At 42.7% G+C, this 13,592-nt stretch overlaps 2 protein-coding genes across 5 annotated transcripts in view; one reads left to right on the top strand and one right to left on the bottom strand.

Moving 5' to 3' along the window:
• Positions 1–74: 74 nt before the first annotated feature.
• On the top strand, positions 75–2,949 carry GPR160 (G protein-coupled receptor 160). Its single transcript, XM_062005911.1, has 3 exons — positions 75–216; positions 1,032–1,103; positions 1,582–2,949. Exon 3 carries the CDS (start codon positions 1,637–1,639, stop codon positions 2,651–2,653), a length of 1,017 nt encoding a protein of 338 aa, XP_061861895.1. The 5' UTR covers positions 75–216; positions 1,032–1,103; positions 1,582–1,636; the 3' UTR covers positions 2,654–2,949.
• A 604-nt stretch (positions 2,950–3,553) lies between these two features.
• Positions 3,554–13,592, bottom strand: part of PHC3 (polyhomeotic homolog 3) — a 33,961-nt gene continuing 23,922 nt past the window's right edge. For all 4 annotated transcript variants that reach the window (XM_062005650.1, XM_062005652.1, XM_062005651.1 and 1 more), the window contains one exon: positions 3,554–12,074. In XM_062005650.1, the coding sequence (XP_061861634.1) occupies positions 11,920–12,074 (155 nt within the window). In that variant the 3' untranslated portion in view covers positions 3,554–11,919. The remainder of the gene's footprint in view (positions 12,075–13,592) is intronic.

Here is a 13,592-nt window from a genome sequence, read left to right as displayed (position 1 = left end):
GCGGCGAGCGGCCGCACCGCCGGGGCCGGGCCGGGCAGGGCCGGGCAGGGCCGGGCCGGCCTCAGCCGAGCGGCACGTCTAGCCCAGCCCGGCCCTTGCCTACCCCAGCCCGCCGAGGTCCCCGTGCGATGGGGAGGGGCGGAGACGGCCGCCGCCTGAGCGGCCGCGGCGCGGCACAAGCCGAGAAGCAGCGCGGCGGGGCGGCGGCTGGAGCAGGTGAGTTCCTGTGCGAGGAGGGGCCGTCCCGACCGGGAACACGCCGCGGGAGCCGCTCCCGGCCCGGGCGGTCCGTGGCAGCCCCCGCGGCCGCCGCCTCCCTCAGCTCCCCAGCGCAAGACGACGCCCGCCACGGGCGGGGAGGGCCGAGGGCAGCGGTGGGACCCGGCGGGGCCCTCCGCGGGGTGAGACAGCGGCAGCACGGTGCCGGGGAACGGGCGCCGGCGCTGCGCTGCCAGCCGTGCCCGGCGGGCCGAGGCCCCACCTGCGCAGAGGTAACGTGGCGGTGCGGCAATACCAGCGGGTCTGAGCGCTCGCTAACACAGGACGGCCCTGCTGTGCGTGCAGGCTGTCTCCTCTCTGCACGCGGAAGTGCAGCATCCGGTGTACAAAGACAAAATACACGTGGGAGGCTATCTGAAGTTGTCCCGTAAAGAATGTGAGGTAGTCTAGGATAAAATGTACTTCTGCAGTGAAGAGTGAAGGTAGTCTGGTAACTGAGTTTAAGGGCTGCATCTCACGTTGTACTCCTAAGTACTTCTGGTTCTTTATGTTTTCAGGAGTCACTAAATGAAACTAAATGAGTTCAGTAACTCTGGAAAGCCAGTGTCTGTTGAAATACCAATGAGTAGCTGTTAACAGAGATCCTAAGAGGCAATTCCTTTTTACAGCTTACGGCTTCTCAGCTTTTCTCTGCTGTTGCTGAGAATGTTGACACCATCCTGCTTCTTTAGGAAAGAAGAGAAAGTACTCACAGCTTTGTCTAGTATGTCTCACCAACACACACTAAGCCATCCTGTGTTCGTTTTCCTTAGGAATTAACACACAGAAAAGAGTCATCATAAGGAAACTGAGCGACAATGAAGAGGAAAACCAGCCGTTCTGAGGTATCTGTCACTGTGCTTGCATTGCTAACAGATGAACAAAAAAGCCCAGTCAACTCATGAAGCCTATGTGCTTTGGATTGCCTCAGAATTGCAGGATTTTAGCACTGAAAAATGAGATGTCCTTTCCTGCTTTCAGAATGTTTCTGCAGTCTCCATTCCATATAGATTCCATGAGCATAATGAATGGTGAGGCCATACTGTAATTAATCTCACGTGTCTTGTATTCCTTCTGTCCTATCTGGTTCTCTAAGTTCTTCAAAAAATATGTAGGAGCTCTGAACCGTCCATCCCTCTGTGCCCAGGTGGACAGAAAGAGCTCATGCTTTCTAAAGGAAAGGCACACCATCTACCTTATTTCTTAAGTCTCTCTCCAGGACAGTAGCTAGAAAAGCACTTAGGTCTACCTTGCTGTGATGGAGAATTAACTCATTGGTAGAGGCACCCAGAAATGCATTTTTGCTAACTTTTTTCCCCCCAGATATGAAGCAGTGTGCCTGGTGATAACTTCTTTTGTCGTTTCTCACCATTGGAGAATGGCTGCTATACGCTGTGAAAATTGCTGTGGTCAGTACCACAACTCCCAGGTCAGCCAACCTCCTGACATCAGCTGGATGTTGCTCCTGATCATGCTTGGAAAAGTGTTTCTTGATTTCTTCATGCTGCAAGTTAAGCAAAAGAACGTGAAAGTGAGTTTCATGCACTACTTCTGCGTTTCGCTGGCACTTCTCGACGTTACGCTGCTGCTGAGTATATCTTTCATTTTCTGTTTTGAGGACTTTGCACTCTGGGGTGTGCGATTCACAACGTACCACATCTGCCTGTTCACTCAGGTGATTTCTCTTACCTATGGTATTTTACATTACCCGGTGTATCTTGTGGCTGGTCTGGATTATTACATGACTGTAACCCAAACTTCTCGGTTCCCTCCGAGAGGTCAAAGATTACTTTATGGATGTGCCGTGGTTGTCATATGGATTTGGGGTTTTTTTTGTATCCTCAAAGTTCCTACTATCTATGAAGAACTAGAACTTCAGGGCCGTGTTTCTCGTTCCCAATGCCCTCTGTCTGCCAGCATGCAGAGCTACTCCATCTCCTGTGCCATGGTGCTGCTCCTGGGCATGGCTCTCCTGGCATGTCGCAGGGAAGTTCTGAGCATGCTGTGCTCCGTCAGGGTGGTTTCCTTTGCCAGTCAGCCTGTTCTGATGTTCTCCCATGTGTCTAACAATGGCACTTGCTTCAAGTGGCAGCTCCTGACCAGGCTCCTCATCTGTTTTCTTGGCACTTGGGCACCTTTTGTTGTTCTTCAGATCATCGTGTTGTTTCTGGGTGCTCGGATTCCAGCCTACGTGGAGATGAACGTGCCCTGGCTGTATTTCATCAACAGCTTTCTCATCGCCTTAGCGTACTGGTGTCGATGCCAGGATGTTGAATTGACAGAGGAGACCTGGTCTACAGATCCATTTGTCAGCTGGAAATTCTGCTTTGTGCCATTTAACAATGAAAACACAGAGGCAGCTGATAAGCAGGGCACAGCAATCGTCATCTGTTAATGAGCTGCTGACTGAAAAGGCTGCAAACAAGTGCTGTGTGTCAGAAGTGCTTACTTCCATGTTCTGTGGCCCTGTCTGTGTGGATAATGCAAAGAAACATCTCCAGAGCCACAAACTATGAAAAGAGAGTCCAGCCATCTACGACTAGTGCAATGAATATTGCAGCAGAGGGCGGGACTCTGCCAGCAGGCACCTGCCACCTCAGAGGATTTCACTAAAAGAGAAAAATTTCACTTAGAGAAAACAAGTTTTCAGTTCAACCTTACAACTAGAATTTTACACTTGCTTTAAAGGGGAATGACCTCAGGTTTTTATAGTATAAAATGCAATAAAGTCTTCTTCAAAGCTGGAGCCTCTTTATCAGTTATGTATGCATTAACCTCCTGTCAAAGGTTCAAAACCACTTCCTTGACTTTCTGGAGAGTATTTCCTTGTTAAAGCATGACTTGCTGTCAGTGTAAGTTAAGGGTGGTTGTCTGTTCAACAAGAAATACATTGTTTTAGCTAATATAAAGCTACAACTCCTACAGAAATACAAGTTTTTACACAATACAAAGATGTGCAACTGCCACAACTACAGGAGAGGTGAGGATGCTTCAGTACTCCATTGCTACTGCTCATCTGATGTATGTACATATTGAAAAGTAAATAACTAAAGCAATAACCAACAAAGTTAGTTGCTATATGTAAATGCTCAAGGGCTCAAGCCTGGCTTAAAATAGCATTTATTTTAAAGCAAAAAAAAATTTTAAATCGTTTAATTTGCAGTGGAACTCCCTTCAGTAGGGGAAGAAACAGGCTTCTAACCAAAAACACTCTCTTCAAATTCTTACAGTTTTATGAAGGTCTTGATTTAATTTTGTAGAAGGGAAATAAATGATAACACAACGGAGGCAGACAAATGGAAGTAGCATTTATTTCTGAAGCACTGAGCTCACAACACAATGTATTGAAACAGAAACTATGTAAGTCAATGATGCTGCAGGTTGGTTAATCATTCACCCAGACCCACAGGTGAACAAGGATTCACACCAGAATACTCATTAAGAAAAATCTGCCTATAACAAAAGGTGCAATTACAAGCAAGTTTAAGCAGCATAGTATAAGGTGCTTTGTTTCAGCATTTGTATGATGAATTTACCCAGTAACAGACAGATTAAAGAAACGTCACTTCTACAGAGCCTAAGAAATGAGAGAATCTAAACCTCTTTCACATGCTAGGTGGTAATAAGAAAGTGCTTTTTAAAAAAACTGTTTCAGCAAGTGAAGACTGTGTTTTGTACACAGTTCACTGTGTGCTCTTCAACTGGAAAATCTCATTTTGGGTTATCATTTACATTATTATGTATCAATTATAGACATTTAATTGCAGAATTTAATGCTACATGGGCTAACGTTTCTCATAAAAGAATATTCCTGTATATCACTCCATAAGAATACATCATCACACCTCGATCGTACATTAATCCTACATTTCTGCAATGTATTACAGTCCAATTATCATTCTGATTTATTACTCCACCTCACACAGTGCTTCCTTCACCCACGGGCTGTGGTATATTTCTTGGAGGTCTCAGTGATGTAATCAGGGCATTTTTAAGCAGTAGAAAATGGTTTTGAGGGGAAAAAAAAGGCTGTGAAAAGGACAATAAATGATCAAAAACTGAATTTTAAAACTAGTGCAATAAGAGGAGGCAATGCTTAGCATTTGGCACCACAGATTATCCTTTGTGCTGGAAAATGTATTTGGAGGAAATTCTATTTCCATGTGAAAGAGTAGGAAAGGACACACAACGTTAACTTGGAAAACTACCTTAAGCATCACTCCTCCGCTCTCAAATTGTCACTGCTGTTAATCAGCACTCGAGATGCTACAGGGTAAACCACGTCCAAATGCAGGGAGTTTTTTTTGACAACAGCATTTCTTCAGGGTTTATATAAACTGGCCACCCACTGAAATGGAGTTGACAAAATACTTACAAAACCTAATTCCAGTTAAAAAACAGCAAATATCTCAAATAGAGCAATGCACCAGGCATTCCAGAAGATCATGTAATAACTAATCCCTCCAGAGTCGGGAGGCAGGGGAAAATTCCTGGTTGAGAATTCATTTAACACCAGAGACAGGCAGTGTTATTTTCAAGCACATACCTTTCAGATGCTTCTGTTTTGTGTGGTTAGTCTCACCCTCCTGATTCATTAACATACACAGAACTGGAACTGCAAGAAGTGGGGTAAAGCTGCAGCATATTTATCAGTGTGCTTCAGCTTTTGAACCCATCATTTGAGTTTACTCCACTGCATCTGCCCTCATCTGGCAGAATTCCCCTGGGTGCTGCAGTGCTTCTAAAGCCATTTTAAGAAGGTTTTTTTTTACTAACTTTTTACAGGAAGCTGCAACATGCAGCCAGAGCAAATATTAATGTACTGGTGCTACATCACTGCCTTCTATTAAATTCCTTCCTACATGGTTTTTGGGGGAAAGTGCTGAGGAGCATCAACCTTCAGGCTGTAGCTGCCCCCACTAAGTTGGTGACAGTGGCACCACAGGTCTTCACACAGCACCCAGCTGTGGCACCTGGGCCTGCTAAGGGTCTGGTTTAAGACACATGGACAGTAGTTCTCTCGGTAATCTCACTTCTATCCTTGACTTTTCATGGAGGCAGACACCAGTTGTGCAATCTTCATCCCATTACTCTCCTGACAACTCAGTCTTTGCCTTGATGCATCTCCTTTTCTCTGGTGCTTTTGGGAAGTCCTAATGCTGAACCTCGAGTCCAGATAAACAACCCTAAATCATTACTCTGGAGGATTACAGTTTCACTGCCAGCGGAAGGAGACAAGCTGTGCTAGGAAGGTGGTAGTATCTGAAACAACTACAGCCAACCACTGCTGCATCTCCTCTGTGCATTACTTCTTGTGCTGTGCCAGCAACTAATGGCCTTATACCATTCAAATACTTTAAAGTCTTTAATTCTTATAGGATTATTTGATATTAATGGTAACAGCAGCTAAAGTATTAACCCTTCATGAGAAAGTTCCATCCTTCCCTCATATAAAGAATCCCTTAAACATCAATATATCAATTTAATAAGATTTTCAACTCTAAACAGAAGTATTTGGCACTGCTTAGTAAAATCCTTCATTCTTTACACACATCTTTCCTGATCAATACCAGTTTGCTAACACTAACACAAAGCCTACTTAAAAAAGAAGCTGAGTATGCAGAATATCTCATTGCTTTCAAACATGGACTTTGCAAAAAGCCACCAGAGGATGGCAACAGCCTGGCTGCCAGCACCGTGGCCAGGGAGGGGAGGGCAGCACCAGTCTTACAAAGGATGACCAGGCTTCACCCACAAAGCAGCTATGCCTCATGAATCAGTGATATTTGTGCTCTGGCCTAATCCACCATCAGCAAGGATACCCTGCTTCAGTACCTGTGAACAGTACTGAGTGAACAACCATACGTAACAACATAGTGCTTCTAGCACACAATTAAACCGCTCCATAAGTCTCATGTATTGCACTTAGATGATACTCATCATCACTATTCTATGAATGTACAATTGTGCTCAAATTACAAACACTCCTAGGTGGAAAAAATCTCGATACATCTCCCTTTTCTAGCTCCTTGCTGTACACAGTCATTCTGGATAATCCAGCAGGAAGCTGATACACACTGGAAGTTGAATTTTTAAACTTGAAATCCATGATTCCTAACACTTGACTCCTAGAAGTGTGCTTTGGGAAAGTCAGACCCATGGTTACAAAAGCTGGTCTATAAGTTTACCACATACCTTCAATTACAAGAATATTCGTATATCTGAATTTTGTTTCCTCCACTTCAGTAGAAGTAAACAATGCACACAACCTTGAAGTGAGTGTGCAGGTGTGTCTGAGTTTTAACACAGAGGTTGCACAAACCTCCACAGCAGCCTAGGATGGGGGCCTTGAATACAGGTTGAAGTGCCAACCATGAGACCCAGCAGACAACTAGGACACAAAATGCTTCAGCCAACACAGGTGACACCCAACAGGGCTAAAAGCACATTTAGAAACCTATAGGGATAAGGAAATGGCAGGTGGTGGAGCTCCTCTGAAGGTAGGAGGATGGTCAAATAAATGAGCCCAACTCCCGTGGGTCAGGGCAGTGTGTGCTAGCTGCTTTGGCACTCAGCTGGTGTCCCAGGCTCCAGCTGCAGGCACAGGCTGTCCCTCAGCTCTCACTACATGAGGGACAGCTCTCTGAAAAAAAGCAGACATAGCATCTACAGGCACTTACCTGTACCAATTACCATCTCTTTGTCACTACCTGCAAAGCCATCCACTGGATGGAACTACACAGAACTGACAGGGTCTGAAGAAATTCTCATGACTAAAGGTAAATTCCTTTAAAATGAACTTAATTTAGGTGTAGCTTAAATTAAATAAGCATTTCATGAGTTTATATTTCTTTCTCCTCACAGTATTTCCCATCTGAAACTACAGCTCACTGTGCAAGAATGACTTAAAAATAAATTCACCAGGAGCAATTAACACCTTCAATTGAAATTAGCTGGTTTCTCTCCATCTCTAATAAACTAATTTGGGTGAATGTAAAAAAACAAAAGTATCCTAGCTTTGTTCTTTTGCAGAGTAATTTTCTAAAGCCTAACACAACTGATGAGTAAAAGTCTGGTTAATGAGTGACAACTATGTATCTAAATACATAGTAACAGGACATCTCTCTGCAATACTGGTAAGAAAATAACCCTGCAAGCTTTTACATACATGCTTGATTTTCATATGAATAGTCTCAATACATTCAGAACTACTCATGTTGTAAATTATATGGATAATTATTGGCAAAACCAGGGCTCACAATAGAGCTGCCACTGAGTCCTTTGATAATTTAGAGCAATACATTTGCCACTGTGTTAAGAAATTTCTTAAGCAACTCAGCTGTATGTTTCTGCATTGATATTGCAATATTAAAACAAGAAAGAGTCATCTGAAATAGGCCTCAGTTGTAACTGGCTGCCAGGCAGCGACACACTGCCCCCAGTAAAGTCTCACCACAAACTTCTATTCAAAATACAGTTAAAAAATGGCTTTAGAGCTGAGCATTTCCTTACAGCCAATGTTGGGATAAAGAAGAGATACAGAACCAATCATAGACCTGCTCAAATGTCTGGGTTTATCCCATTCCTTTCCTCTTGCTGCCACATCTGCAGTTACAATGGACTCCATCTGTTCTATCCAAAAAGGCTGGATTTCCACTTGTGATTTGTTAAAAACAAAAAAGTTAGGGGAAAAACCCCCAAACTGCTTTCACAGAAAAGTAATGAGGAAATGGATGTTTGCAGGATATAAACCTTCTATTTGAGATAGCTCATTGACAAATCTAGCAAAGGTTTTACCCTCCATCAAGAACTTCATTTCTGGAAAAGTAACGATGGATTAATGGCTGAAGAATGGATTTACAATGCAGCCTTTTACAACCCTTCAAAAATGCCCTGGTCATCCAAGACAACTGGCAGTTTAACTGGCTAAGATGGTTAATTTTTATTCTCTTTAGAAGCAAAGTGTTTAAAGTCTTAGGAATGTGCCAAACATGAGGCAATATGGGTTGGCTGGGAGAAATTATCAGTTCTTCAGCAATGCCTGGTTTTGAACAAGGAGCAGCCTAGAGCTACTGGAGCACTTCAGTGGAGGTGGCTGAGTTCTCTGTTTCTGCTGCAATGCATGGCTGCTGTGTGATGTGAGCCAGACTAAGCAGAGGAGTCTGCGTATCCCATTTTGACCATTCAGGTGCTTTACTTTAAAACTCCAAATTAACTCTGAAGCTGAGTGTTAACAGTTAGAATTCTATTGGAAGAAATCTTGACAGCAGAAGGGTTTTGCCCTGAGCTGATGCTACAGTTTGCATTAAGCAGCAGGATGGAGAGCAGGGGAGAAAAAGGGGAAAAGCCATGCAACATATCTCCCTTTTGAGCTAAGATCCCAGGGCATCCTGTATTCCTTTCTATAGGAACTGAAATATTGCAGGGGTTACTGTGAGAGGCAGCTCACAACAACAGCAGTCTGAGTGCACAGAACAAAACCCCAGGCAAGGATTGCTTGTGAACACATCCAGTGGCAACAAGTGTTAAAAAAGAGACAATTAAAATCTGCAATACTTCCTCTTCTGCAAAAGGGTCTAGCTTGGTTAGTGGGGAAAGCTGTGGGAGATGGCAGTATAAGCCTGGGAAAACCTCACTGACCTGAAGAGAAACAAGTGAATGCTCTGCAAAATGGTTCTGGAGGAATAGTGCTCCCAGGTATTATATGGCTTTTTTGAGCTAATTCAAAAGCTTCTGAAGTGGACTCCAATTGCAGTTCTAAGTTTCCCAGCCTACTTTCACATGCAGGTCTGGTTTGTTTGGATTTTTTTGAACTGATTTTATTGACACAGCTTTGCTGGCACACACTCCAATACCCGGGCCTTTCTATCAATATAGGTTAGTATAGCTGTGTCTGCTTATTGCCAAAACCAGGGAAGGAGAAAAAAACACTTTCAATGTGCATAAGGGCCACATTCTTAGCTGCTGCATTCACGAATCTTTAAAGCATAAATCACTACCTGTAGCTCTCCCAAAACCACAGAAAAGGTAGTGTATCAGAAGAAGCACAGCAGATGTGCACTCATCAGGTCTGCTCTGAGCTCCTGGTGTCCATCAGTGATTACGTCTGAGAAGTGTATATAAACACTAACTGTAGAAGGTCTCCTGAAAGCTGTCTAGTAAAGCAAAATTAAAACAGTCATGAAATTCTCATGCATGTAACAACACTGTGACTAACTGCAGGTCTAAGTAAGACTCCTAAGTCCACAGTTTTCAAATATGTCTTAAGCCATTATCAAATCCCATCTACATATACCTATTTTTTACATTGCCAAAGAACAGTACAATCAGAAGGCAGATTAAAAATTAGCCAGTGAAATTTTTGTATAAAAATAATAGAACTTTAAGACAAAAGCCAAAGGATAAATATCTAAGATATCTTTAGTCTTCAATTAGCTCATCAAAACAGACTGTGTCCTTTAGAACGTATGTTACAGATATGCTACACGGTGTATCTTACAGAAAATGCTACAAATGGGATCCTACTGTCTCTGTCATTTGAATATCTTTCAAATGAACGTTGCCAAATGTTGAACCTTCAACTAAGGAGTTTATGTTACGACAATAACTGAGGACAGAAAAAACAAATTAGAAAGTGCTTAGCGACCTCCCTCCAAAACAAACCCAGACACGAATGAGTTCTCTAAAGCCTTTGGTGCCGTTTGGATAAGGGCTTTCACCACACACTAGCACGTAACAGCAAGGGGTCAGCCTAACTTGGAGCTTCAGTGGTTCATAAAAATATTAATTACATCTGCTATTAATAAGCTCAAAAGTTGTAATTAAAAACAATGATTCTAATGTTGACCTTCAAGATAACGGTAGAAAGTCTGTTAGTACAAAGCAATAGTCTAATTAAAGGCAAATGAAGCACAGATTTTCCTGTCACCTCGATTTACTCTTTAAGGTCATTAGCTAAATAATATACTTACTAATCTATCTGTCATAAGCCTTCCTTTCAGTGTGTGTGCATTGACTCCTTTTGATCTAGGTCAGCAGTTCTCAAACTTTAGATCAGTTCTGTTCAGGAATACTTTGCAGTCCCCCCTGAATATCTCTCTACACAATCATATATTATGCATTGATTTGCATAAAATACAAAATACATTGTTTGCACACACATACACACACATATTTAGTTCAAATATACACAATGACTCTATCAGCACATATGCCTTTCTTTCCCTAAACAATGGCTTAGGGATCTAGGTCTGTACATATGGGGAATGGAGCCGCAAAAGGGACGGTACAGAAAGTACAAAGCACATCAGGAACACCCGTACACATGTGATGGGGAGGGAAGCAAAGGCCGAGACAACGCTACTGCCTCAGAGCCCAAGCGGCTTCTGGGGAAACACTTGTTTGTTCCACAGAGGAGTGAGAGGGAAGATGGAGGGAGACACTAACATTCTCCTGCCAGAGGGACAAAGCAGGGCCGCGAGAGATTTCTCCCAGAGTCGTCACCACTGCTGACGTGCAGTTCCAGGCTCCCTCACTGCAGCAGCAGCTGTGCCTACACCAAGCTCTGAAAGGACTTCTTCGAGCAACTTACTGTGCTCCTTCCTCAGACTGCTGCAGGCCCATCTCAACCTAGCTAGTGGACAAATAAAAGGTGCTTGGAAGCTTCCACTGAGGCAATGGGAAAGCACTACAGGGAAAGATAGGGTAGAAGAGGTATCAAGAAAAAGAGCATCTGAGCTATGGTGTTCCTTCTCTACCTCCAGTCTTTAAAGTACACTTGTCTCAACATGAGCTAGTTCTGGCTGCAGTTTTCAGCCCCTCACCTAAGCCTTTGGGAACCTGAGACCTGAGTGTTCTCACACCTTCTCAGGATCCACTCTGAAGCCCTGTTTGAGAACTGCTGGTCTAGTTTAACTAGCAGCATGCAAAACTACAAACCTAACAACTTAATGCCCTCTTAGTGCATAGCAGCATACAAAGAGTAAAGTAACTTGTGCTTCAGTTACCTCTGGCAAGAGTGTCATGCCATTGCATTTCAGTAGCCCAATGATGAGGATTTTGATGAGACATGGTTTACAGTATTTCCAGACTTCAAGAAAATACTATAGGGGCAAGACATGAAGGTAAGCCCACACAAGGAAAACTGGCTGCCAACCTACCCCTTACAAACAATCTGCTCAAGACTAAAAGAAACTCAGAGAGCACAACTAAATGCATAGCATTTGACTGTTACTAGTGCTTCCACAGGGTCTGTGGACAGTTCTGTTATTTCAGTCCAAAAAACTGCTGTATGTGGGAAAAAAATCTTTCCAAATACAGCACGATGGCATTTTGATTGGGGTGGGTATTAAACTTACAAGACAAAGTACTTGTTGGGGAATATTTAACCTATCACCTATCATATTTCACTTCATGTTTTTTCATAAACTCTCACTTCAACTGAAAGTACTACTCAGGCTTTACCATGAACCTATGAATTGCTGGAAACTACAGAGGACTTCCTGGTATAATCAAAAGTAACATTTGAAAGTCTTTATGGGGGGAAAGCCCCACATAGATAACAAAACATCACAGTAACTGTCATGCCACAGTGAAGATGTTGGCATATTACTGTCAGTTCTGTCACTGAGAAACTTTTGTTTAAACCTTCATGTTCACCCCTTAGGATTCTTTCAACGAATTGATACGTGCGCAGATTTTCAATGCGGGTCCAAGCTTAATATTCATTGCACTCATAAGGTGATCCTCCTTCAACAAGAGGAGTGCTTGCCCATCAATTTCTTGTGCTCTAAATTCATCTGCAATATCTTGACAACCTACAAGGGAACAGATAAAAGAATTACTAGGTTAGAAATGTCCATTCACAGATGCAATGACTCTGTCCACACTACAGCTTTTCAGCTACACAATTTGCAGTGCTCATCCCTTTGGCTTGTAGAACTCCATGGATGTCCAACAGTACAATATTATGATGGGAACTTACAAGATAATCTGAAACTAATTTTTACTACAGCCTCTAATCGCAGTGTAATTATTGGAGAATTACTCACTGGAAATGCCAAATCCTAGCAAAGACAGCTTTCTCATTTCATTAGAAGGACAATCACCATGATCTCACAATTGGAAGAGGTTGGCAAAACACCACTGAAACAATCAAGTCAGTGGGTTCTTTCCAGCAGTAAAAAGGCATGCACATTCTACTGCTATGTACTACTCAATGAGAACATTCACAGGGCCACCATTCCCATCAGGTGTTAATTCCATCTCTGTGTTACTACCACCGGGTTAAGTAAACAGAATTTTGATGTATGGGCTTTAGCATAACTGTCTCAGGAAGACATTTACTATCAGTTATCCAAGCAAATATTCTACACACAGCAGTAACTCACCTCACAACTTCAAAATAGTTGGATTTCTTTTTTAACAATAAACACTTTTTCTGAACATGAAATAACATGATCTCAGGCTACTGAGGCCTACAACGTAACAAAGAGAACACTCCATAGGTGAGACTGTCCCAAGCAACTAAAGGTTACTAAAGAACAATGTGGAAATTAAAGGCTCCTCAAAAGGAGGCTTTAATGCTCTGGACACCTGTTAAGCAGAAACAGTCAGTTATGCCTGGCTCTATGGCAGCTCTGCTATGTGGACAAATGCCTTCTAACAATGTGAGAGCACTCATTGTCAGCTCTTTTATCTGAAGGCTCTTTGCCCATAGCCACATTTTCATATTTATTTCTGTTTTCAACCCAGTGGTCTCTTCATTTGTCTCAGAGCCTTGCAGACACATTTTCATTTCTGCCCCACCTCTGAATCTCAGTTAAGCATATTTTTGGGCATTGTTCTACTTTCCCCCGTTGTGAAAGCATACTATTACAGAGATCTGAAAATACTGTGAAAAACTCCTTTTCCATCCAGGATGAGAACAACTGGCTAATTTCATGTCCTCTTGTGGGTTCAGATTTAAATTCTATGAAGAGTAGATGGTCTGTCTTCCTAATGGATTTACAAATGTGTCAGAAACAAATAGCAAGGAAACGTGGAAGGAAGTATCGACATCCAAACCTTAATTCATTTGGATTATTACTGTGTAGTGGTCGTAACATTCAAGGTTGGAAAAGGTTTTGGAAAAGCAAAGGATGAAAGTTGAATGTATTTCAGTTCCTTCATCCAAGCACATTTGGGAATTCTTAAACATTTTCGCAACAGGCTGTTGTGCAACAAATCAGCTGAAAACAAAAAGGACAGGAAGTGAGTGAAAGACCATTAATCTTCCAAGTGATGAAAGAAAAGAATTCTTCTGGGGCCTAAACTGTTGCTGTCTCTTCCCCCTA

The sequence above is a fragment of the Colius striatus genome, chromosome 12 (genome assembly GCF_028858725.1).
Source record: "Colius striatus isolate bColStr4 chromosome 12, bColStr4.1.hap1, whole genome shotgun sequence".
In the NCBI taxonomy this organism is placed as follows: domain Eukaryota; kingdom Metazoa; phylum Chordata; class Aves; order Coliiformes; family Coliidae; genus Colius; species Colius striatus.
The sequence above is the reverse complement of the archived record's forward strand: the minus strand, read 5'-3'. Positions and strand labels throughout refer to the sequence as shown.